Genomic DNA, 24,003 nt, shown 5'->3' on the forward strand with positions numbered 1-24,003 from the left:
GTTAGGAAGAAAGAAAGAGAAAAATACATACACAAAAATAGGGCTGTTCTAGATGTTACGTCTTTAGACACAAAGCAACCAAAGGTGACAGTGGGCCTGACTCAAACAAATCAACTATAGAAAGACACCTCTGATATACTCAGGGGACATTTGAAAACGGACTGGATATTAGATGAGACCATGAAATTACTGTTGATTTTCTTAGATATGATAACAGCACTGAGGCTATGAAAGAAAATGTCCCCCTTTTTTCTTAAGAGATGTGTACTAAAGACCATATGAATGACATAAAAGATTTGTGTGGCTCATCTTAAGAAGAAAAAAAAAAGATGACATAAGTTTGGCAAAAATCTTGGTAATTGTTGAGCTGGGGTCATGGTCATATGGAGCTCATTATACATTCATTCTATTTTTGTGCATGTTTGAAAATTCTCACAATAAGAACTTCAGTAAAATAAATACATCATATTGACAAAGCCAAAAGGTGATGATGTCTTTAGTTACCTGTACACTGATGGATCGCTGAGGTCAAGGGTCTCACTAACGTAGTCAGCTAGGATAAACGGGAACACTGGATACTGCATGAGATCATTAAAGGATCGGCCGGCATGTTTGTTTAAGTGAGTCAAATATTCAAAATTAGTAATCTGTCCAGTATACCATAAATTTGTCAGAGCGGTGATATTGCCATATTCCAGAAGATTAGGGAGGTTATTTGTTAGTATATTGTGGTACACATCATCACGAACCTATAAGGGAAGGAGAGAAAAAAACCCAGATTTTATTTTTAGGCTTGACATTTTCCTCCAAAGAATCCAAGATATTATAGGCATGTTAGTAATCTCAAGTCCTCCAAGAAAATACTTTTTGCCCAATAACATTGACTGGTGGGGAACTGAGATTCAAATCCACGTCTTCCTCCAAAGGTTGGGCTATTTATTTATTTATTGAAGTGTAGTTGATTAACAATATTATATTAGTTTTAGATGTACAACATAGTGATTCAATTTTTTTTATAAATTATGCTCCATTTAAAGTTGTTATAAAATGTTGGTTTCATTCCTTGTGCTGTACCACATACCCTTGTAACTTATTTATTTTGTACATAATAGTTTGTACCTCTTAATCCTCTCCCCTTATCTTGCCCCTCCTCCTTCTCTCTCCCCACTGGTACCACTAGTTTGTTCTCCATATCTATGAGTCTATTTCTATTTTTTTTACATTCATTCACTTGTGGCTCTTAACCACTATGTTTTGCAGCTGGAGAAATCAGTAAGAAACTAAGAAGTCTGTATAGAAAAGTCACTTATATACAGACCCTAAGAAAAAAAATCAATAAAGCAAAATGAAGAGTCTTCACCTAAATAAATGCAACATGATGCAGTAGAAAGAGCATAGTTTTCTGACAGACAGAACGGGTCTTTTTTCTTGCTTAAACTCTTTGTGTTACAGTTATCATACCTGTAATATGAGGGTAATAATATTTATTTCCTGAGAATGAAATAAATTATCCTATGTAAAACAGAATACTTGATTTTCACTACTGATTGAAAACTAGTATATAAACTCTTTTTTTAGAGAGGACAAAAGTTCTGTCACAGAAAAAAGGTATTCTGATTTCTTCTAAAGCAATTAAATGATAATTGATAATAAATGGAAAAAAACAGACGAGCCAGGACTTTGCTAAAAACAAATGTGAGTCACAGATGTGGATAATCAAAGATGAGACTAAAAGTGAATGAGAAGAATGATCTTGGTTATGGAATAGGCAAGATTACAGGGTGTTTAAGAACCTAAACCTGAAGGTCTGTTTCACAACAATGTGAATATACTTAACACAACTGAACTGTACGCTTGAAAATGGTTAAGATGGCAACTTTTATGTTATGTATTTTTATGATAATTTAAAAAAAAAGAATCGGTTCAAGGCAAAAACAAAAACTAAACTTATATTCTAAATCTGAAGGTGATAATATGGAGGTTCCCTAAAAAACTAAAAATAGAACTACCATGTGACCCAGCAATCCCACTACTGGACATATACCCAGAGAAAACCATAATTCAAAAAGACAAATGCACCCCAATGTTCACTGCAGCACTATTTACAATAGCCAGGGCATGAAAGCAGCCTACATGTCCATCAAAAGAAGAATGGATAAAGAAGATGCGGTACATATATACAATGGAATATTACTCAGCCATAAAAAAGGAACAAAATTGGGTCATTTGTAGAGACGTGGATGGACCTAGAGACTGTCATACAGAGTGAAGTAAGTCAGAAAAAGAAAAACAAATATCATATACATATATATGTATATACATATATATATATATATATTTTTTTTTTTTTTGTATGCGGGCCTCTCACTGTTGTGGCCTCTCCCGCTGTGGAACACAGGCTCCGGACGTGCAGGCTCAGCGGCCATGGCTCACGGGCCCAGCCGCTCCGCGGCATGTGGGATCTTCCCGGACCAGGGCACGAACCTGTGTCCCCTGCATCGGCAGGCGGACTCTCAACCACTGCGCCACCAGCGAAGCCCCAAATATCATATATTAATGCATATATGTGGAATCTGAAAAAACTGGTATAGAAGATCTTATTTACAAAGCAGAAATAGAGACACAGACGTAGAGAACAAACGTACGGATACCAAGGGGGAAGGGTCAGGGTGGGATGAACTGGGAGATTGGGATTGACATATAAACACAATTGATACTATGTATAAAATAGATAACTAGGGCTTCCCTGGTGGCAGTGGTTGAGAGTCTGCCTGCCGATGCAGGGGACGCAGGTTCGTGCCCTGGTCCGGGAAGATCCCACATGTCGCGGAGCGGCTGGGCCCGTGAGCCATGGCTGCTGAGCCTGCGCGTCCAGAGCCTGTGCTCCGCAACAGGAGAGGCCACAACAGTGAGAGGCCCGCGTACCGCAAAAAAAAAAAAAGATAACAAATGAGAACCTACAGTATAGCACAGGGAACCCTACTCAGTGCTCTGTGGTGACCTAAATGGAAGGAAATCCAAAAAAGAGTGGATATAGGTATACATGTAGCTGATTCACTTTGCTGTACAGCAGAAACTAACACAACATTGTAAAGCAACTATACTCCAATAAAAATTAAAAAAAAAATAAATCTGAAGGTTGCCTACTGCTGAAGCTAAGGTTGGTGGAAAAGAATTTATGACAGTTTGCATACTAACCTCAGCAAGAAAAAGGAAACATTTATTCATTCAACAAATATTTATTGAGCACCTATATACCAGCACGTTTAAGGTGTTAAAGCTGAAGCACTTAACAAAACAAAGTCCTTACAGTCTACTGGGGAGACACTGTTGGAGGCGTTTAAGTGCTGTGAAAAAAATAGAGCAAAGCAAAGGAGATAAGGGATGCTTGGGGGTGGCAGTGAGGCAGGGGTTGCTGTTTTATTTAGAGTAATCAGGGAAGTCTCTCTGATAAGAAGACATTTGACCAGGGAACCTGAAAAAAGTAAGGGAGTCAGTAATGTAGTTCTAAGAGGAAAAGCATTCCAGGCAGCATTCTAGGGAGCAGTAAGTGCCAAGGCCCTGAGGCATCAGTGTGTCTGCTATAGTCAAGGCAAACAGGGTCTCCACAGATGGATTAGAGAGAGTGAAGGATAGAATGGTAGAAGATAAGGTCAGAGAGATAAGGAAGTGCCAGATTATTCAACACTGTAAGGTCTCTGCCTTTAATAGAGTGACACAGAAAGTGGTCGGAGGGTTTTGAGCAGAGGAATGGCACGACCTGACACACTTTAGCTGCTGTGTTGAGAGCAGTCTGAAAGAAGAGGGAGTATGGAAGCAGGGAGGCCAGTTAGGAGGCTAGTGTAATGATTTATGCAAGAGATGACTGGCTTGGACCAGGATGGTAGCAGTGGAAGCAGTCAGATTCTGGATGTATTCTGAGGGGTGAGCTAACAGAACTTACTGATAGAGTAGATGTAGTAGATGAAAGAATAAGAGGAGTCGAGGATAATCCCCAGGTTTCTGACCTGGCCAATCAGAAACACTGGAGTCACCATTTACTGAGATGGGGAAAACTGCAAAGAGATTTTGCGGGGGAGATTAGAAGTTCAGTTTTGTCCATGTAAAATTTGAGATGCCAATTAGACTTCCAAGCGGAGATGCCAAGTAGAAACTTAAATATTTGAGTGGGCATCCAGGGAAGAGGTTTGGGTGGTGATATAAATATGTAAGTCATTATAACACAGATAGTATTTAAAGTCACAAGATGGGATGAGAAGAGAAGAGGTCTGGAGGGTGAGCCCTGGGAATTCCCTAGCGTTCCAGTGTAGGACTCGGCGCTTTCACTGCCATGGCCTGGATTCAATTCCTGGATGTTCAATCCCTGGTCCGGGAACTAAGATCCTGAGAACTGTGCACTGCGGCCAAAAAATTTAAAAAATAAAAAATAAAATGAAGAGTGAGCGCCGAGATGCCCAGAGGAAGCATCTGCAAACAAGACTGAGGAGGAATGGCTGGTGAGCTAAAAGGAGAACTAAGAAAGTGATAACTCAGAAGCCCAGTGAGGAAGGTTTTTTTTTTTTTGTTCCTTTCTTTAAAGAAAGAGAGAATAATCAGCTGTGTCAAAGGCTGCTGAGGAGTCAAGTAAGATGAAGACTAAGAAATATGACCATAGGGTTTAGCAACACGGAGGTCACTGGTGATGCTAACCAGAGAAGTTACAGGAGGAGTGGTGAGACGAAGATCTGACTGGAGCATTTCCAAAGAGAACCGGAGGGGAGGAATTGGAAGCAGCAAGCATTCACAGTTTCTTCCAAGAGGTTTTCTATAAAGGCTAGCAGACACATAGCAGCTGAAAGGATGTGGCGGTCAAAAAAGGGTTTGTCAAAAATGGAATCTACTATCAAGGTTAAACTACTTTCAGGTTGGTTATACATTCGTTCATTTGCTTTTTACAGATACTGTCACTCCGGGGAATGAGAATTTAATACAGTTTTGGAGGACAAAAGTAATCCTAATATAACTAAGTATTTAATCAGTACTAAGAAACAAGGCAATTTTTATTTGATTTCAGAAACAAAGTTTAAATAAGTTAAAACTTCATTTAATCAGTATGAGTGTAGTTACACTGATCCATGATCGCTTTGAAAAAGTATATGTATTAATAAAGGCAAATTTACCTTGGTGTTATCAAATGCCAACAGGAGTGTTCTGCCATTTGTTAAAAAGATTTCTACTGCATTATCTCTCAATTGCCACCAACGCTTGTGAACTTCTTTAATTTCTTCATATGTCCAGGAAAATGATGCTGGTTCCAATTCTCCCTGAAGGCTCTAAAGACAAAGGAAATAACATGAAAGTAATTTGCTCTACATAATTTTAGATTGTTAAAAACTATCAAAATGCAATAGAAAGTCTTCCTTTTGCGGCAAAATGGCAGATAAGATTCTCTGAAAATCCTCCCACTACTAAACCCTTCAAAATGCTGGATTAAAAAATCTAAGGAAAAGAATTTAAATAGCCTTCGTTTAAACTTTTTTAGTAGGCTGTATTTTTTAGAGCAGTTTTAGGTTTATAGAATCGAGCAGATAGCATGGCACTCCACGCTTCCCCGCACTCAGTTTCCCTACTGTGAACACCTTGTTCTCACGTGGTGCATGTGCTACAACTGATGAGCCACTATTGAATAGGTTATTCTTAACTAAAGTCCATAGTTTAATCTTGGTGTTGTATAGTTCAATGGGTTTTGACAAATGTTTAATGACATGTATCCACCATTACAGTATCATACAGACTAGTCTCACTGCCCTATAATTCCCTTCTGTTCCATCTGGCAGCCACTGATCTTTTTATTGTCTCCACTGTTTTCCTTTTTCCAGAATGTCATATGGTTGGACTCATACAGTATGTAGACTTTTCAGACCGATTTCTTTTACTAAGCAAATATTCTTTTACATGTATAGTTGAGCTTGCAAGAAAGTAAGGGAAATGAAATCTCCAGGAGTCAAAAATAAAGAGAAATTTGAAAAACAGCTGTAAGGAGGAAGTGACACTTTGGCCTGCTCTATGTGTGCTTTACTACTGTGCTGGGTCCCAACCCATATCTAGAAGTAGAGACAGGAAATATATTACAAAGAAAATAAAATATTTTAATGAACACGTAATATTCTCATTCTTAAAACCAAAATCCTCCCTGTTTAGCTTCGACATTCAACATGAATTCAAGTTAATAAACATTAATTAAGCATCTACAGGCAAGGTGCTCTGCTAAGTGCTCTGCATAAAATAAATCTATGTATGATAAAAAGGGGGGACGAGATATTTGCACCCACTTTTAAAAGGCAAGATAGCAAATGTCATACAGGAAGTAAGAAAAAATGCTACAAAAGGACAGAGAAAAGAAGAAGCCTTCAATCTATTAAAAAGCAAGGGTCTTTTTCGAGTTTTAAAGGTGGAATATGTAACCTTTTGGATCCAGAAAAAAAGCTGGTTCATGTATCAACTATTAAATTCTTTGGTTGCTGAAAAGATACATCTTGAAAAATAACATAACTATATTTTTACTAGCTGGGATAAATACTGTAGTAATTCCTATATGAATGATGAAATAATGCCTACTCAATTTTCGGGGGCTATATTAAATTAATTATTTTTTAACATGATTTGCTTTACAACCAAATTTTATGTTTTCACTCATTAATTTCTTTGAATCAAATATGTATTCACCATTAAACCATACATAATCTTATTTACTTACATCCTTAGCACTTTGTAGCTTTAGAAGTTCTGAAACAAAGAGCCTTACTTCTCCTGTTACAGGGCTCTCAAAACAATATTTTAATGGCATGTAAATGAATTCAAATGGATAAAATGCTTTTCTGTACAAAAATGTGAATTGAGTCTTTTTTGTTATTTTTTGATTGATATCAGTATTTCCAGAAGAATAAAAATCATGACTACTAAGCTATGTGAATATCAGGATTACTTAAGTTATTCAATTAGACAATATTTTTCTTTCTTTTTGAAGGCAAATGTACATGATAGCAAACTGGGAGTGGCAGGGAATTTGTTGCTACTGAGGACAGCAGTGAGAAATCGAGTGGACATACACAGAAATAACAGGAGCACTTTAGAATATGACTCATAATACTCAGGGCTCTGCGAATCAGACCATGAGCCAGAGGGGATGGCATGGTCTTCTTTTTAAAATTATCTTTAAAAAAAAATTGGAATTCAGACAAATTTACACAGAGTGCGACAATTAATGAACTCTAACAGTTCTTTCTACAAGCTCTCTGGTTGTATTAAATTTATACATTTTGGGAATTTGTCTAGATTCATACAAATGCAAACTTAAGCCTCTACTCACGGAACTTTCAACTGTGTCAGAAGCGTTATCTTCCACAAAATACATTCCACATTTACCTGCAGAAAATAATCGGTATGAGTTTAAAAATGTATATGCACTATTACCTTATATGGTTAAAGGCATGCCTCTGGAGTCAGTTGGACTGAATTTGAATCCCAGAACCCAGAACGAGCTAACACTCAATAAATATTTTTGAAGCGCATCCATGAGATCTTCGGCAAGTCGCTTAACCTCTTTGTACTTTAGCCTCATTATAAAAAGAAGAGGGAGGACTCTATTTCACAGGGTTACTGTGGGAATTAAATTAGAATATATGTAAAATGTTTATTAACAGTGTCTGCCACTTCATGCTGAAAGGTTTAGGCTATTAATTATTACCAGTATTCTTCTTAGGTTACTAGCATATTACTTTGCTTTATTTTGTCATACATTAACTGAAGTCAAGTTATCAACTAAATTTTCTAGCAAAAGAGGAACGCTTAATTATTTTGCTGACTTAAACACTCAATAGGGCAGAAAAGGCCTTACAAGATACTTCCCCAATTTTTCCTGCTTGATAGGCTGTTGTTAATGCATGTCCCTACGTCATGTATCCAAACAGTAGAAACTTCCCTGGGGCTCTGCAGTGGGTGCTGGTCACCTTGAGCACTGGCACGGCTGGCTCGGAGAAAGGCACCATCTCCATCCTTGTGACCATGGTGCTCAGCCCCGGCAAGCTCGAAACTCTGCCTGTCAGGCCTTCGGGGCTATAGCTTTAGCCAACTGCAGCGACTCTCAAATTTGAGGGTGCATCAGAATCTCTGCAGGGTTCATAAAAATGCAGATCGCTGGGCCTCACCCACAGAGTTTCAGATTCAGCAGGTCTGGGCTGGGGCCTGAGAATGCGTATTTCTTAGAAGTTCCTATGTGATGCTGACGCTCCTGATTCGGGGACCGCGCTTTGAGAACAACTGGCCCACAGCGTACAAATTGGTTCTTTAAGGGAACAGAGACTAGAGTGATAAACCTTATTCCTTCACGTCTTGAGGAAAAAGTTTCTCACCAAATATAACTATCCCTGGATCAACAGTCTTGGCCTTTCTCTCAGAAGTACAATAGAGAATATAAATTATGAACAATCTCAAGGTGGATATATTTCATATGCATAGGGGTATCTGTTAAAACAGTAGGCTTATAAGTATACCAATAATTCTTTACTTTAAAAATAAAAATTGATATATAATAAAAGGAATGATCAAATATAAAAATGTATACTCATGAAGAAAGTCAATTTTATAAAAATTAAAATGTTGTTCTTGTGCTTTTCAGAGAATAAGACTGGCATTTTTCACATTCATGAGTCATCTACATTATATACAATGTTAAGGCAAAATAACCTATAAGAAAGAGGTTATTTGTTATAGAAAGTTCATCTCATTTAATGGTAGTGTGTCAAAACAATGCTTCAAATTATCTAAGAATAAAATAGGCAGGGTGAATATGTGTAAAAATCTGCAAAATGTGACTTACCTAACAACAATTCACCAGCTGTCTCTCTAGATGGTGCGACGCTGATACATCTTCGATTCACTCTGTCAAAACATATTTAAAATTACTATGATTAAATGTTTTGACCAATTTCAGAGAGTAAAAGCTTTATTTTATCATAGAAGATTTCAGCAACGCAGACTAGAGTTTCAAAAGCATAAAACATCTTGTTAAAATCCACATGAAAAGATCTCATTTATTGACATTACAATAGAGGAGAAAATAGCAGAAACTTTTAGAAAAGGTGAATAATCCCAACACTCTTATGCAGAATACAGGGATTCCGTTATTTAAAAGAGATTTCAATATTGTATATTTTCCAGTAAATAAGCAAACATTGGTTCATGGCTCTGATACTTCAAACACAGAAAAGAAGCTTAGCATTCTAGGAAAAAGGGGGGATTCAGAGTCAGAAAAGTTCCTCTATTCTTTTTTTTTTTGCGGTACGCGGGCCTCTCACTGTTGTGGGCCTCTCACTGTTGTGGCCCCTCCCGTTGCGGAGCACAGGCTCCGGACGTGCAGGCTCAGCGGCCATGGCTCACGGGCCCAGCCGCTTCGTGGCATGTGGGATCCTCCCGGACAGGGGCACGAACCCGCGTCACCTGCATCGGCAGGCGGACTCTCAACCACTGCGCCACCAGGGAAGCCCTCCTCTATTCTTTAGTCAAGTCACTTATCTTTTTTGAGTCTCGCAGTTTTTTATCTATACGATGGGCATCATAACAACCTCGACCACAACAATAATGATAATACTATCAATAGTTACCATACTGACCCACTGAATAGTGCTATGACTTATCTTCCTCATGTAACAGATGAGGAAACTGAGACAGACAGAGGCTAAGATCAGATGGCTAGTAAGAGGAGGAACTAGGATTTGAACCTTTAATCAATACACTAGATTGCCTCTTGAGACGCCACCAGCAGCGCTATCTATTTCACAGAGTTGTTGGAAAAATCAACCACAAAAATATATGTATGCAACCAAGGGCCAGAGCATGATGACTGAAGTCCAATGAATCCTCCCTAACAAAAATGTCTGCTCTTTTTGGATTCTGGCCATTCAGCTTTGTCTTCTCTTTAAGCCATGTTTGGGATCTTTCCCAAAACCACGGCATTATCTAAAATAAATATTACATAAGCACAATAGACTATTAAAGTCTTTAATACCTTCAACAAAAGAGAAAATGTCTTATGGATTCAAATTTACCTTATAGACTCACTTGCAGCTTTGTCCTTTACAGTAGAAGAGAAAGAAGAATGAGTTTTGTCTTCAAATAGGTAAGAGAGTGGTGGTTTGACCACATCTGCTGAGGAAAAAAGGACATTATTATCTTTGTGTAATGCCCATAGTTAATATGCTATATTTACATGTTGAGTCAAGAAGCCACTATCACCTTCTGATTTTTGTCTATCCCTAAGGAGATACTTATTTGGAATAGTTAGGTAACATCTCTGTAAGCGCCTTCTCTCTCGATTTGGCCCTTCTGTTGGATCCAACTGCCATGAAGTTGGATAGTAGATGGGGTCATACCAGACTGCTCTGCAAGTGAAAAGAAAAGATTTTAAGTGGCAACCTGAAGTATTTGTAGTTTAAAAAAAAAATCATTATAGAAATTGAATAAATAAATCAAAATGTATCTATTCAATTGAAAAATCCCAACCAGTTATATAATTAGACTAGGATATGCATACACATTGTATAAAAGAATAACATTTAAAAAAAAAAGTTTCCTCTGCTCCGGAGTCCCACTGACCCTGCCTCAAGGCAAGCTCTGCTACCAATTTCTTGTATCTATTAAATTTTTAAAAAGATAGAGCATGACTACTATGTATGCTTTAGCAATATATTAGACTTAGTATGGTTAACTAAAGAAAAAAATCAATTTTCCAAATTAATTTTCTTCATTTCCCATTTTGCCTATTATCTAAACTAAAGAAAAAAATCAATTTTCCAAATTAATTTTCTTCATTTCCCATTTTGCCTATTATCTAATAAAACAAATAAAATGAGTTCATTTTTGTAGTAATCACATTTCTTAAAATGTTTTAAAGTAAATTAATATTTTAAATGAAAGGAAACAGAACCATATGAAATACATTTTTAGAAATAGATAAGAGAAAAAAAATTACCCTTAATCCCACTACCCCAAACATACCAAAATACTGGTAGTGATTACTTTCTTTCAGTTTTTAAAATTGCAGTTAAAATTATTATGTATACACATTTCTATATCCCGCCTTCTTTCACTGAACACAGTATAGTCTTTATTATTACCATTTTAAGTGGCTAACGTTATATTGAGTGGATGCATAATAATGTATTTAACTCTATTACTATTATTATATATTTAAGTTGTTTCCAATTCATTCACTAACATAAATAATGCAGAGATGAAAACCTTTATGCTTATTGCTTTTCCATATTTTGAATATTTTCCTTAGGACAGAATCACTAAAACAGGGTAACTGGAACTAGAAATAAAATGTTTGTAGGGTTCCTGACACATGTCAAAGTGTACAATGCCACCAAACCTCTGACCAAGGGCTAAGATACATTTCTTCCTGCTGTGGAGATTAGCACCTAAAAATAATTTTTTTTTGTACCATAAAAGGTAAAATACGGTATCTAAAGGTTTTAAATCAGCTTCTAGCAATAGTCAATATTGTCCCATCTGTTTATTAATTCTATTTGTCTTATGTGAAGAGTATATTCATGTCTTTTGCTTATTCAAACTTTTGGGATCTTGATATTTTATTTTCAAATCTTTATGCATTTTTAAAACCATAAAAATGTTAACTGTGAAATACTTGCTGAAAATAAACTTTGATGTTTCATTGTGGTTGTGCTTGTTAAATACACTGGAAAATATGAAAGGTCAAAGCCATTAATTTCTTCTTTGTACTTTCTTCAATTGTGTTTGATCTTAAGAAAGTTATCTGTCCATCACCATTGATAAATATCCTATTTTCTTCTACTTTGTAAACTTTTTGAGTTTCGTTCATTTGTTCACCTGGAATTTGCTTTAGTGCATAATGATTAGTGTATAATGTTTAGTGCCTCAAAGTCATAATACTAATCAGTTATTTTAATCAAATTCAGAGAATAATACTTTAATTTCCCTCTTTTCCTTATTTGTGATGCATTTTTTTAACTGTGTTATTAAAATCTTAACTAGAAAAAGGTCTATTTCCCAACTATCCTGTTTCAGTGATTTCTCTATTCTTTTGCAAAGATCATATTTTAAAATGAAAGCCACTATATAGATTTTTCTCTCTGGAAGAGCTAATGCCCCTCCCTCTCATTATTTTTTCTCTCCCTAAAAATTAAAAAAAAATATTCTCATAGGATTATTCTTCAAGATGAAATAAATCACAAATGAGTAAACAAAAAATATTTAAACTAATGCGATAATGTTATGAATCTTTACTCTGGAGTGAAAATAACATCAATATATAAAAATTCATGCCTACCTATCATGCGTCAGTTGTTGAATAAGCTCCTGCCAGTGTCTGCTGGCACTCAGATCCACTTTATACATTCCTCTGATGTGCTGGATCACCTTTTTTCTCTCAATTCCTTGGGAAAGAGACACTGCCTGGGTGATATCCGCAGCTATTTTAGATATATCCTTTGATTTTGAATCAAGACGCTGAAAGAGACTAAACAAACAAGATGCCCATAAGTTAAGCATATGTGGAACATTAAATGTATATCAAAACATGATACTTTAAAAGTATATGTGAAATCTAATGGGTTCCTAAAAGACACAGCTTTTAGAACACATAAAATCCTACCTTTGCTGATTATTATTAACTGTTTTCTGCCAGTTGGCTTTATTCACATGTTCTTCAGTTTCATATTTCTTTTGTTCCTAAAAGATTTGGATAATAATATATTATATAAAATTTATTATTTACCATTTAACACTGGCACAGAGCTCAACAAACTAAATTTAAAACAAAGTTAACAAAGGAAAAAAATATTGTCCCCACGAGACCAAAATATTAAAATACATTAACCACTTAAATAATGCTATAACTCCCCTTTGTTTCCACACAATTTGGGTCACAGAAATTAGGGTGGAATAGTTAACTAGGGTTGCCAAACCCGATGGGTGTGCATAGTTGCTTGCTTCCTTATTTTGCCTTTTCATTAAAGAACCCAGAACTTAAGGTCGATGATTCAACTTGCTTGTCACTACTAAAATCTTTCCTTCCCTGAAAGCTAATGACAATGGATAAGCAAGACCACAGAGAATAAAATGCTCCTTAAAACAGGCCTATTTGTTCTCTCATAGTAAAAAAGCAATATAAAGTAAAAAAAAAAAAAATCAAATTCATTATCAATGGTACTCTATAACAAAAAAAAAAAACCTTTCATTCTTCAGTTATATTCAATCGGATATCCTAAGAAAATTGTTTCTTATGCTTTCACTGACTCACCTCTTTAATCACTTTAATAAGGTCTGATTTTGTCGATGCACTGGGGGGGATGCACTTATGACCACATAACTTTAAAGCATTCATAAGCAGCTCTGCTGTGTCTAGTTCTTCTTCAGTCAATTCGTCTTCGTGATTATGTATCAACTCTGACAAATACAAAACTAACTTGGCTCCATGCTTTAAAAAAAAAGTAACAATTTTTTTAATTAAAATTTTTTAAAGTCATAAAGAATTTTTATTTCTTACATTTAAATTATTTAACAGTAAATTAAATTACATTGCTAGATTTATTTGGTTGGATCTGGTTTAAATAAATCAGCTAAAAAACACATTTTGGAAACAACTGAAGAAACTGTCAAACGATTATGTGTTGGGTATATGATGACATTACAGTACATGCTAATTTTGTTAGGTATAACAATGTTGTTACGGTTACATAAAAAATGTCTTTTGAAAAATGTCATGATTACTATAATTTACTTTAAAATACTTCAGAAAAAAGAAATGATGTTAATATGATAAAAATTATTAACAATTGTTAGATCTATGTGACGGTCATATGGTATTCATACAGTATTCACTAGTCTCCATTTTCCTTAGTATGTTTGAAAATTTTCATTGTAAAAGGTAAAAAAAAAAGAGAAAGAGAGGAAAAGGAAGGAAGAAAAGAAGGAAAGAAGGAAGGAAGGAAGGAGAGGGGAGGGAGGAAGAAAAGAGGAAGGAAAGCAAAGAAGGAAGGAAAAGAAGGAAAGAAGGAAAAAAGCAAGCACACAACCTTTTGGGGAAAGAATTTTGGAGAGGATTTGCTAAAGGAATACAGAAAATAAGCCTGGGATAAAGAAAAATAATTCTTAGTTCTTCTCATAGAACTGAACTGGAAGGAAAACTTTCCTTTAAACCTTAAGGTAAGAGGATTATGCATGATTATTCTTTCTCCTTTAATTTCTGCCTGGGAGAATAAACATTGGAGAAAATTCCAGAACAAAAATGTATCTTTGGATCTGTTTGTAAGCATTCACTATTCCCTAGGGAGAACAAAAGGTGAAAAACTCTAAACCAATAATACATCATCACTCAGTTCTGTGCATGTCTAGAGAAGGGTTGGTTTAGGCCAATCTTCTATGAACAGACCCTAAAAAGAAAATTAGAGTGTTACTTAAGGTAATGACAATGGTCCTTCCAAGTGTAAACCTAAACCAAACTTTGATTCATGATTTTTTAAGTGGCCCTTTCATGCCATAGATAATACACCTGATGGTTATGTGTACACTATGTATATTTAGACATTAATTTTGCCAACAAGTGAAACATGCATAATTTTACTTTTTAAAAAATTTACATTGATACAAGTATCACTGCATTTGGCTTTATGATATTTTAAACTGTGAATAGTCAACAAATGGATTTGGAAACTATTACATTTTGGGTGATATTTAAATTAACACGCTGAATCACATCATGTCATTTCGCAAAAGCATAAGATGAACATATGCAATGATGAAAATAGCAAAGCTCATTTTAATGCAACATTTTAAATTAGTCAGGAGACAGCTGCTACCTGACCAAAAGAGAAAAATGAACAGATGCTCTGCAAGTAAAAGGCCTGAAGAGTTGGCAAATAAAGAGAAATGGTAAATGACTAGAATACTTTCATATGTGTGTCTTAAAGGCAATGTTCTTGATAGAATTCTAAAAAATTTCAGTTTAGTATTCAGTGACATTTAAAAATCATCTTGAAAAACTAGCAGAAATGTTTTTATTCATTCTGAATATCCAAAGAAACACATGATTTTTCTAGACACTGAAGTTGTTTCTAATATCTCATTTTAACATCCTCTGATCAATCATTTATTGGCTGCAGTTCCTGGGACTAGAAATGGTGCTATTGGAGACACACACATGCGGAGTCTTGTTTTCAGCTCTCAGAAAACTGATTTAAGGAATCGAATCTATTAAACACAAATCCTAAGAAAATAATAAAATGTTAAAATGTGTAAAAATAAAAGTTTCAATGAAGTTTCAAGAAGGAAGAGTTCTGAGTGGACTAAAGAAAGGAAGGAAGGCTTTGAAGGTGGTACCACGTGATGTGGGTACGTGCCTAAATGGACAGGACGGGCATATAGACAGACAAAGGGGAGAAGAGACAGAGTGGTGTGCTGAGTGGACACCATGAATAAAGCAGCTTGTCAGTAGGACTACAGGGATGTGAAGCGGTTATAAGAGAAAAGATGGGACTATGTTGAAAAAAGGAGGAGCCACAGAGTAGAGAATTAACCAGACTCAAGTTGTAACAGTAGAAGAGAAGCTTGGGGCTTTAAAATCCACGCAGAATTAAAAAAAAAAAAAATCAGGCAGATTACAAATGGAACACAGCTTGTAGGAAGCTGTAAAAAGGAGAAGAGCTCTCCATACTGCTGCAGAACGATCGCTAGGATACACTGTTAGTTGAAGAAAGTAGAGTGAGAAGGATGCGTATGGTTCACTATCTTTCTTTGTATTAAGAAGTGAGGGAGATAATATATACGTGTGTGTGTGTGTGTCACAGATTTGCTTATATGTCCAAAAGAAATTTAAAAACCTGTAGGTAAGGATGGTTACCTACAGGGAAAGGGAAAGAACGAGGGAAGGATATAGAGATAAAAGCTAGAACCTCTTTGAATGTGCTATGCTTCACAATTTTGATTTTGGAATCAGGCAGACATTTTATGTAATTAAAAACAAAATTAAACAAATAAATATTCAGTGGAATCTCTAAAAACAGAAAGCAAATTGAAGGGAAAAAAAAGAACCTAACTAGTTACTTGATGCCAAGTTGGTGGCATAACCAAATAGAGAAAATTATTTTAAATGCTTTTACGATACACTATTTTCGTGGTACACCCATAATGGTATCCTAAGGACAGAAGAACCACCAAGAAATCTTAAACTGCATTCAGTAGATTTGTTATAAGTGACAATGTTGTCATCTTATTTTGAAAATGTTTTAAAGATAGATAAAACAAATAAGTAATTATGGTAATGTCATCAGAAATTAAGCTTATCAACATTAATAAAAAGAAATATAAACATAAAATCCAAGAAAATCATGAATTCATGATTTATTTTTCTTCCTAAAAAAATACACAATTCTTAGCTTTGTTCACTAAAAAGGCTGAGAAGAAATGACAACCCAATAGAAATAAACGTACCTAGTCCCTAGCTTTATAGTCTCTAAATACTATTATCTCATTACAAGGAAATAGGGGCTTCTTGGGGGAAGAGTTTGGCTCCAGGCCCAGGGAAGGAAATGTACAAGATGAGCCTGGGACATTCTTCTGCTCCAGAATGGAAGGAAGTTAATCATATTAACTTGTTAAAAATTAAACAGGCCATGTTAAAAGGATAAAACAACTTGAATCTACAGAGGTGTTAATCTGAACAGGTGTGAAACTACTTAGTAAATTTATTAAAAAGTACCTGAGTTCATGACAAGACCTCAAAAATAAAAACAAATACAAAAATTAAAGGTTGCCAGGGCACCAACTTATTATTCTAAAAACAAACAGAGGAAAGAAGCAAGCATTTACCTTGCCTTTCCTACACAGACTATATTTCAGGGTAGCCAAAGAGCTGATAAGGGAATACTCTTCCCAATAGAAGATCAGAGCTAACAGATGCTGGTGGAATGAGAAATGTAGAGAAATCACTATTTTGCAGCTCCTAATCAAAAAATGGATCCTGGCAGCTGTATGGCTGCTAAAACTATTAGGTTAAAGACTGAGGATGGGGCTTCCCTGGTGGTGCAGTGGTTGAGAATCTGCCTGCCAATGCAGTGGACACGGGTTCGAGTCCTGGTCTGGGAAGATCCCACATGCCGCGGAGCAGCTAGGCCTGTGAGCCACAACTACTGAGCCTGCGCGTCTGGAGCCTGTGCCCCACAACAAGAGAGGCCGCGACAGTGAGAGGCCCGCGCACCGCGATGAAGAGTGGCCCCCGCTTGCCGCAACTAGAGAAAGCCCTCGCACAGAAACGAAGACCCAACACAGCCAATAAATGAATGAATGAATGAATGAATGAATAAATAAATAAGATTGAGGATGAACTTCACAACGGATGAATCAGGCTGCTACCATCTCAAAGAGCAGAGCAACCAGACATTCTCGGTCTCCTGCCATGATGTAATGGAAAACGCAAAGCACTCCTGAAGTATTCTTTTAAAAATCCAAGCACAAAGGCAAATATGAAATCAAGAACTGGAATCTAGTCAAGCCTCTAGATCTAGAGCCACAAGGATGCAATCAGCCAAATCCAGAATGTGGGAAATTCTACAGAACAAATGACCCAGCGTCACCAACAAATACACGACATTAAAAAAAAAAAAGGTTGGGGAGGATAACTGCCAGAATTAAAAAGATGTAGCACACATCAAACAAACGCAGTGTAAGGGCCTTGTTTGGGTCCAGAATCAAGAGAACTATTTAAAAAAATATAAGAAAATTGGGAAAATTTAAACACTGGGTATTAGATGATGATAAGGAATTATTGTTACAATCACAGAGAGTGATAAGTTAAAACAAAGTCCTATCAGTCTGAGATACATACTGAAGTATTTACAGGTAAAATGATTTGATATCTGACATTTGTTTCAAAATACTACAAAGAAAAATTAAAGCTGCGTAATGTCATGTGGGGTTCTTTTTCTGATTTCTCCCAACTTCTAGGTATGCTTGAATGTTGCCATAATAAACCTTAAAAAAACTATCAGATAGAGTTCTTTGGTCTTGAGGTGGAGAGGAGGTTATTCTAGTGATTCAAGCATAAGGGGTGAAAGTGTAAACTAGGATGGGTGGGCAGACTATAGAGAAAGGCAGGACTAGACAAATAACTGGCCTTGGTAATAAAATGGATTCAAGAGAGAAGAAAGTCAACTGTAGTTCCAATGTTTCAAGCCGAAAGCAGTAAGGATACCACCAACAGAAATGGAGCAGTAGAGATGGGAGGCTGGTAGGAGAGGACTGGGAACTGATATCAGGGCTGGATTCAGAGCAACCGCAGCTTTGCTAAGTATAAAACAATGAAAGAACATCTCTTTGAATCCTCCATAGAAGGAAACTATGGGCTAGGCATGCTTCTGCCTTGGGAAGGGAAGACAATGCCCTTAGTGCACCTGAGAGAGTCTCAATTCCGGAAAGAGCACCTTAAAAGTATCACTTCAAATCTCTAACCTTTTGGTTCTTAGTATGATAAATCTGAGTTTCCCAGGGATGTAAAAGGGATACCTGTCCTTTCTTAAATATCATCTAATACTTTATTTATAGTGGTATAATTTGCATTCGATAAAGCATATAGACATTAAATGTTCATTTCTACGAGTTCTGACAACTGCATACGCCCATGTAACCACTACCCAAACTAAGATACAGCACATTTTTATCACCCCAGGCAGTTTCCTTATGCCCCTTTCCAATCAACTCCCCTTCTCACTGCCCCTCTCCTTACAGAGACAACTACTGCTTGATTCTATGACCATATCTTAATTTTGCCTGTTCTTGGGCTTCATATGAATAGAATCACAGAATGTCTACTCTTTTGTGCTTGGCTGTCCCTTTCACCGACACAATGATTTTGCGCTTCAACCACATTGGTGGGTGTATCAGTAGTCTGTTCCTTTTTATTGCTTGTATAGTAGTCTATTGTATAAATATATCACAACTTAGTTACACATTCTCCCACTGACAGACACTTGGGTTACTTCCGGTTTTTGGCTATTAGTAAAAAGGCTGCCGTGGATATTCTTCTACTAGTCTTTTTATGGACATACGTTTTAATTTCTCTTAGGTAAATACCTAAAAATGGAATTTTAGGGTTACAGGTTAAGGGTATGCTTAATTTTATAAGAAACTGCTGAACAGCTGTCTAGAATGGCTGTACCATTTAAATTCTCCATCTATTGCTAGGTAAGTGATAGAATTTATAGACTTTAAAATTCTTTAAGTATTTTGAGTTTATCATTCCAGATGATCAACAAATATATTTTGTTTTAACTTACTATAAATATTTTTGAAATATGTTATATGTACTGTTGTTCGAGCTATTCACTATAGATGTTTCATGGATAATATAATGCTTAAAAAAGTCTCCAAACAGTTCTTAAAGAAAACACTTCAAGATTTAGTAACGAACTACAATGGGTCTTATAAGAACTCAGATACAGAACTTTTTAAACCCTGGAAAAGGAAATGGGGAATAAACAGAGAGGTCAAATTGACTCTGGTAAAGAGCATCTGAAGAAAGACCTCAGAAAATATTTATTTGGTAAGAAAACTAATTTATGGTGTTTGGCATGAAAATACAGTTTAATTTCAGATCTTGTTTTGTACAGTTTTATATTTGACCAATAGTTTTTACTTACGAAGTACTGGGGTACTTACTTGCAGGGATGGGCTAAGACAGTCTCGTAGTATTTCCTGATGATTTGGTTCACGAACTATTTCAAAAATTTGCTTTCTCTCTTGTGAAGGGTGGGCTGGTGACAAAATATGCACGAGCAGTCTCCCAAGCTGCATTCGGAAGGTTTCCTTACAAGACCATAAGATTTTAGCCCACTGCTGTCTGGAACCACTGGCTTTACTTGAACTCTTAAATTAAAACAGAAATGAATTAGGATCAAACTTCTTAAGCAATAATATCCTAACCTCAACACAGTCCTAAAAATCACAGAACATGTTTTACTCCAGAATTTTTTAAACAGTTGAAATTAGAAAGACATATACATCCATACAAATGGGGTTTAAAAGAGATGGATGTACACCAATGTTTACAGCAGCATTGTTCAAAATAGCCAAAAGGTAGAAACAACCCAAATACCCACTGATGGATGAATGGATAAACAAAATGTGGTATATACGCAGAATGGAATACTGTTCAGCCTTAGAAAGGAAGTTCTGATACATGCTTCAGTATGAATGAACTTAAAAACATTTTACTAAAATGAATCATGAAATAAGCCACATACAAAAAAGACAAATATTATATTAAATATTGTATGATAACTTATATGAGGTATCTAGAAAGTCAAAGTCATAGAGACAAAGCAGAGTAGTGGTTTATCGGGGCTGGGGGAGGGGCTAATGGGGAGTTACTATTTCATGGGTACAGAGTTTCAGTTTGGGATAATGGAAAAAGTTCTGGGGATGGATAGTGGTAATGGTTGCACAACAGTGTGAATGGATTTAAGGTCACTGATATGTACACTTAAATAGCAAAATTTATGTTATGTATATTTTACCACAATTTTAAAAAGGAGAGACAAAGAAGTTAAAGTCCTAAGCCGCTTAAAAAAATTACCTAGGGCTTGGAAATTTTAAAAGGAAAAAAAAAAGAACCATCAAAGAATAGTGGTAGATAAGCCTACATTGATTTTGCAATACAAAAGAGAAAGGATTCATAATAAAGACTTGAATTAGTACTAAAACGTTGAGTATAATTGTCACAAATTAAGAACTGCATGTAAATTGACCATCAATATCCCCTAACAAATAACCAAATAAGTTGTTTCGATTGTGGTCCCACTAAGGCTAACCCAATCCTGATCAAATATCCTGCATCTGGTTTAAAAACTGGAATCGGTACATTTTAGAGTTTATTCTGAGTTTGGGAAATGGCTCTCCAATTACTCCTAGTCCTAAGGGCTCTGTGTGAATGATTCAGTTCTAAGTGGAACCGGCAGACAACAAAATCTAGTTTAGATTTAAGAGATTGGCAGAATCATGATTTATGAGTTCTGCTAGAATTAGATTAGCCTTTGGTATCTACGGAGTGTACTGACCAATTTGTTCCCTATGGTCAATTGTAAGTGGCCCACAGAACCCTAAGTGAGCTGATGATAAATGGAGCCTGACGCTTGTCAGTATTCTCTGTGTCACTTTGAAGGTGTTGGATATGCTTAAGGCAACATCTACACTTCATAATTATTCATCATAATAATAATTCTAGAGTAGGTAGCTATAAATAAAGTCCGTTAAAAACAGGTTATTAGTTTAAACCTCATAGTAATCATCAAATTCCTACTCTTTTCTGATGCTGATCTTATTTACAAAATTACAACATTAGAAAATGGTTGTTGGGTTACAGACTTAAAAACAATGCTGCATGAAGTGAGTCCTTTTCGAAAGGGTAAATTAGCAATACATTTTACTCTGTTATTAACATTCAAGTTGTCTGAGTTTCAGAAAATGCTGTGAAAGTGTAGGAATATGATTTTGAAAACATATAATACAGACACATAAAACCCCTGATCCTTTTCTGTGAATGAACATTTCCCATGTAATTAATTTACTTACAGTAGATACTTTGAAGCCTTCTACCAGATATGTGAACATTTCTTTCTGAAATGGATTGAAAGCAGGCTGTTCATGATAAATATTTTCTTCAGAAATTTCAGTCTGGGAAACTGAGGTCTTGCTTTGAGGTGCATTTTCTGGAGTACTCAAAATGTCAATAATGTCTGGATTAAACTCTTTGAATTAAAAGACGAATAAAAAATTAGTCAAATCAAGTCAAAAAGTTAGTCAAATTTGAATTAGTCAAATCACTAGCCATAACAAATGATAATGATGCTGGCAAAAATATTCTATGTAATTTCTGATTCTGTTGTCACAATATAAATGTGTAGTAGGTGCATTAGATGTAGAAAATACAAAATACTAGAGAAAATGAATTCACCTAAAACAATGTAGAAATTTAAACATACATAAGTCACGCAGTTCTAAATTAAAGATTTATTTTACTAATGAAGATGAATTAAACTGAAAAATGATAAAAGTCATAAAGGTTCTTGTACAAATTAAACATAAAGACCATGTGATATTTACATTAGACAGATGTGCAGACCTGTTTCACTGGACATGCTATCCCATCAAATGCCATGCATGTGATAAAAATGGTTCAATTTCACAGTTTACCCTGGAGGCTGGTTGCCCCAAACATAAATTAGAAAAGTTAAAAAAAAAAAAACTTGCGTGTCACTTGAACGTTTTTTAGAATTTTGACTTATCTATAGCGTTTTTGAGTATATTTCTCTGCATAGCTTTTTAGTGGTTTCTGTAGGTATTAAAGTTTATACATAAATATATAAATCATTTAGCCCCTGTAGAAACGCACATTAAAACCACAAGGCTATACCCCTATATTACCTATCAGAATGGCTGAAATTAAAAACAGTGAAACTCATAATGCTGGTAAAGACGTGAAGAGAACTGGACCACTCACACATTGCTGGTAGGAATATAAAATTATACTGCCACTCTAGAAAAGTCTGGCAGTTTCTTAACAAGAACAAAACACACATCTACCGTACAACCTAGAAACTGCACTCTTGGACATTTATCCCAGAAAAGGAAAGCCGCACGTTCACACAAAAACTTTTACGTAAATGTTTATAGCAGCTAGCTTTATTTGTAATAACCCCAAACTGAAAAACACCCAGATCAATTTTCTACAGGTAAATGACTAAACTGCGACATCTATGCTATGGACTACTCCTCATCAAAACCAAAAAGGGAACAAACTATTGATACATGCAACAACTAGGACGACTCTACAGAGAATTATGCTGAGTGAAAAAAGCCAGTCCTACACAAGGCTGCGCACTGTATGATTCCATTTATTTAGCATGCTTGAAATGATGAAAACATAGAAATGGAGAACAGATTGATAGTTGCCAGGGACTGAGGAAGGGATGGGGGTGGTAGGAAGATGGGTGCGGTGCTAAAAGGCAACATATAGATTCTTGTGGTGATGGAAATGTTCTTTTTCTTGACTGTATCGATGTCAATATCCTGGTACTGATACTGGACTATAGTTTTGCAAGATCCATCAGGGAAACTGGGTAAAGGGTACACAGGATCTCTGTAATATTTCCTAATAACTGCATGTGAACCTATGATTATCTCAAAGAAAAGTTTAAAAAAATATATTGGAGGTGCTGTACTATTTAAAACTTCAATGGTCAGTCTAGGCCAGCATTTAACATATTAAAAAGTGGAATTTTATTCAAGGCTATTAGTTCCAAATGAGAGATTCTTTTACTAGTGTGGATACTAACAATGAAAGTATAAGGCTGTTAAAAAATTTGAAACCTAGTCAGTTCTCTCTTAAATTATTTTCCTTTTAGTTCAATATCTGAGTAAGAACATATTTATTCTCTAGTCCTACCTTGATAAATAATCCTGTTAACTGCTAAAATGGTGAGCCGCTGCAGTCTCTGTGCAAGCTCTGTTTCGGTTGCCTGGACAGGATTCTCCTGGCTCATTCTCCGTTGCATCATCATATGAAGTTCATCACTTGCTACTGAACGCATTTTCATCAGAAGAGAGTCAGTTTGAGCAAGGGGAAATTTTCGAGGACCTTCAAGTATATAAATGAAAACGTCAAATGCCAGAGTTAACAAGGACCAAAGAAACTATTTCTGCTGTAACTTTTTGATTATCAGACCATGAAAAGAACCTTATTTAATTCAAAGGTAATTTATACAAAGGAAAGAGAGTGATTAAGAGAGCATATGTTTTCCCTCTTTGAAGAAGTGCAACAGTACCTCTGATGTCAAAGTCCTAAACAAGAATGTTGAAGCTTGTGACATAGCTTAGTAGGATGGATATCATTTGGCAAAATTTTAGTCCTCTGAAAAACTCGAACTGTTAGAA

General features: G+C 35.8%; 1 protein-coding gene across 4 annotated transcripts in view; it reads right to left on the reverse strand.

The window, feature by feature from the left end:
- Positions 1 to 24,003, reverse strand: part of LYST (lysosomal trafficking regulator) — a 194,671-nt gene that overhangs the window by 50,478 nt on the left and 120,190 nt on the right. For 3 of the 4 annotated variants that reach the window (XM_049697336.1, XM_049697339.1, XM_049697337.1), the window contains exons 29-40: positions 23,516 to 23,707; positions 21,643 to 21,818; positions 19,732 to 19,938; positions 13,322 to 13,498; positions 12,674 to 12,750; positions 12,350 to 12,538; positions 10,273 to 10,418; positions 10,086 to 10,185; positions 8,858 to 8,919; positions 7,349 to 7,404; positions 5,160 to 5,312; positions 505 to 749 (exon numbers count right to left, since the gene is read on the reverse strand). In XM_049697336.1, the coding sequence (XP_049553293.1) occupies positions 505 to 749; positions 5,160 to 5,312; positions 7,349 to 7,404; positions 8,858 to 8,919; positions 10,086 to 10,185; positions 10,273 to 10,418; positions 12,350 to 12,538; positions 12,674 to 12,750; positions 13,322 to 13,498; positions 19,732 to 19,938; positions 21,643 to 21,818; positions 23,516 to 23,707 (1,780 nt within the window). The remainder of the gene's footprint in view (positions 1 to 504; positions 750 to 5,159; positions 5,313 to 7,348; positions 7,405 to 8,857; positions 8,920 to 10,085; positions 10,186 to 10,272; positions 10,419 to 12,349; positions 12,539 to 12,673; positions 12,751 to 13,321; positions 13,499 to 19,731; positions 19,939 to 21,642; positions 21,819 to 23,515; positions 23,708 to 24,003) is intronic. The other variant, XM_049697338.1, reaches the window with a different exon arrangement.

The sequence above is a fragment of the Orcinus orca genome, chromosome 14 (assembly GCF_937001465.1).
Source record: "Orcinus orca chromosome 14, mOrcOrc1.1, whole genome shotgun sequence".
Lineage (NCBI taxonomy): Eukaryota > Metazoa > Chordata > Mammalia > Artiodactyla > Delphinidae > Orcinus > Orcinus orca.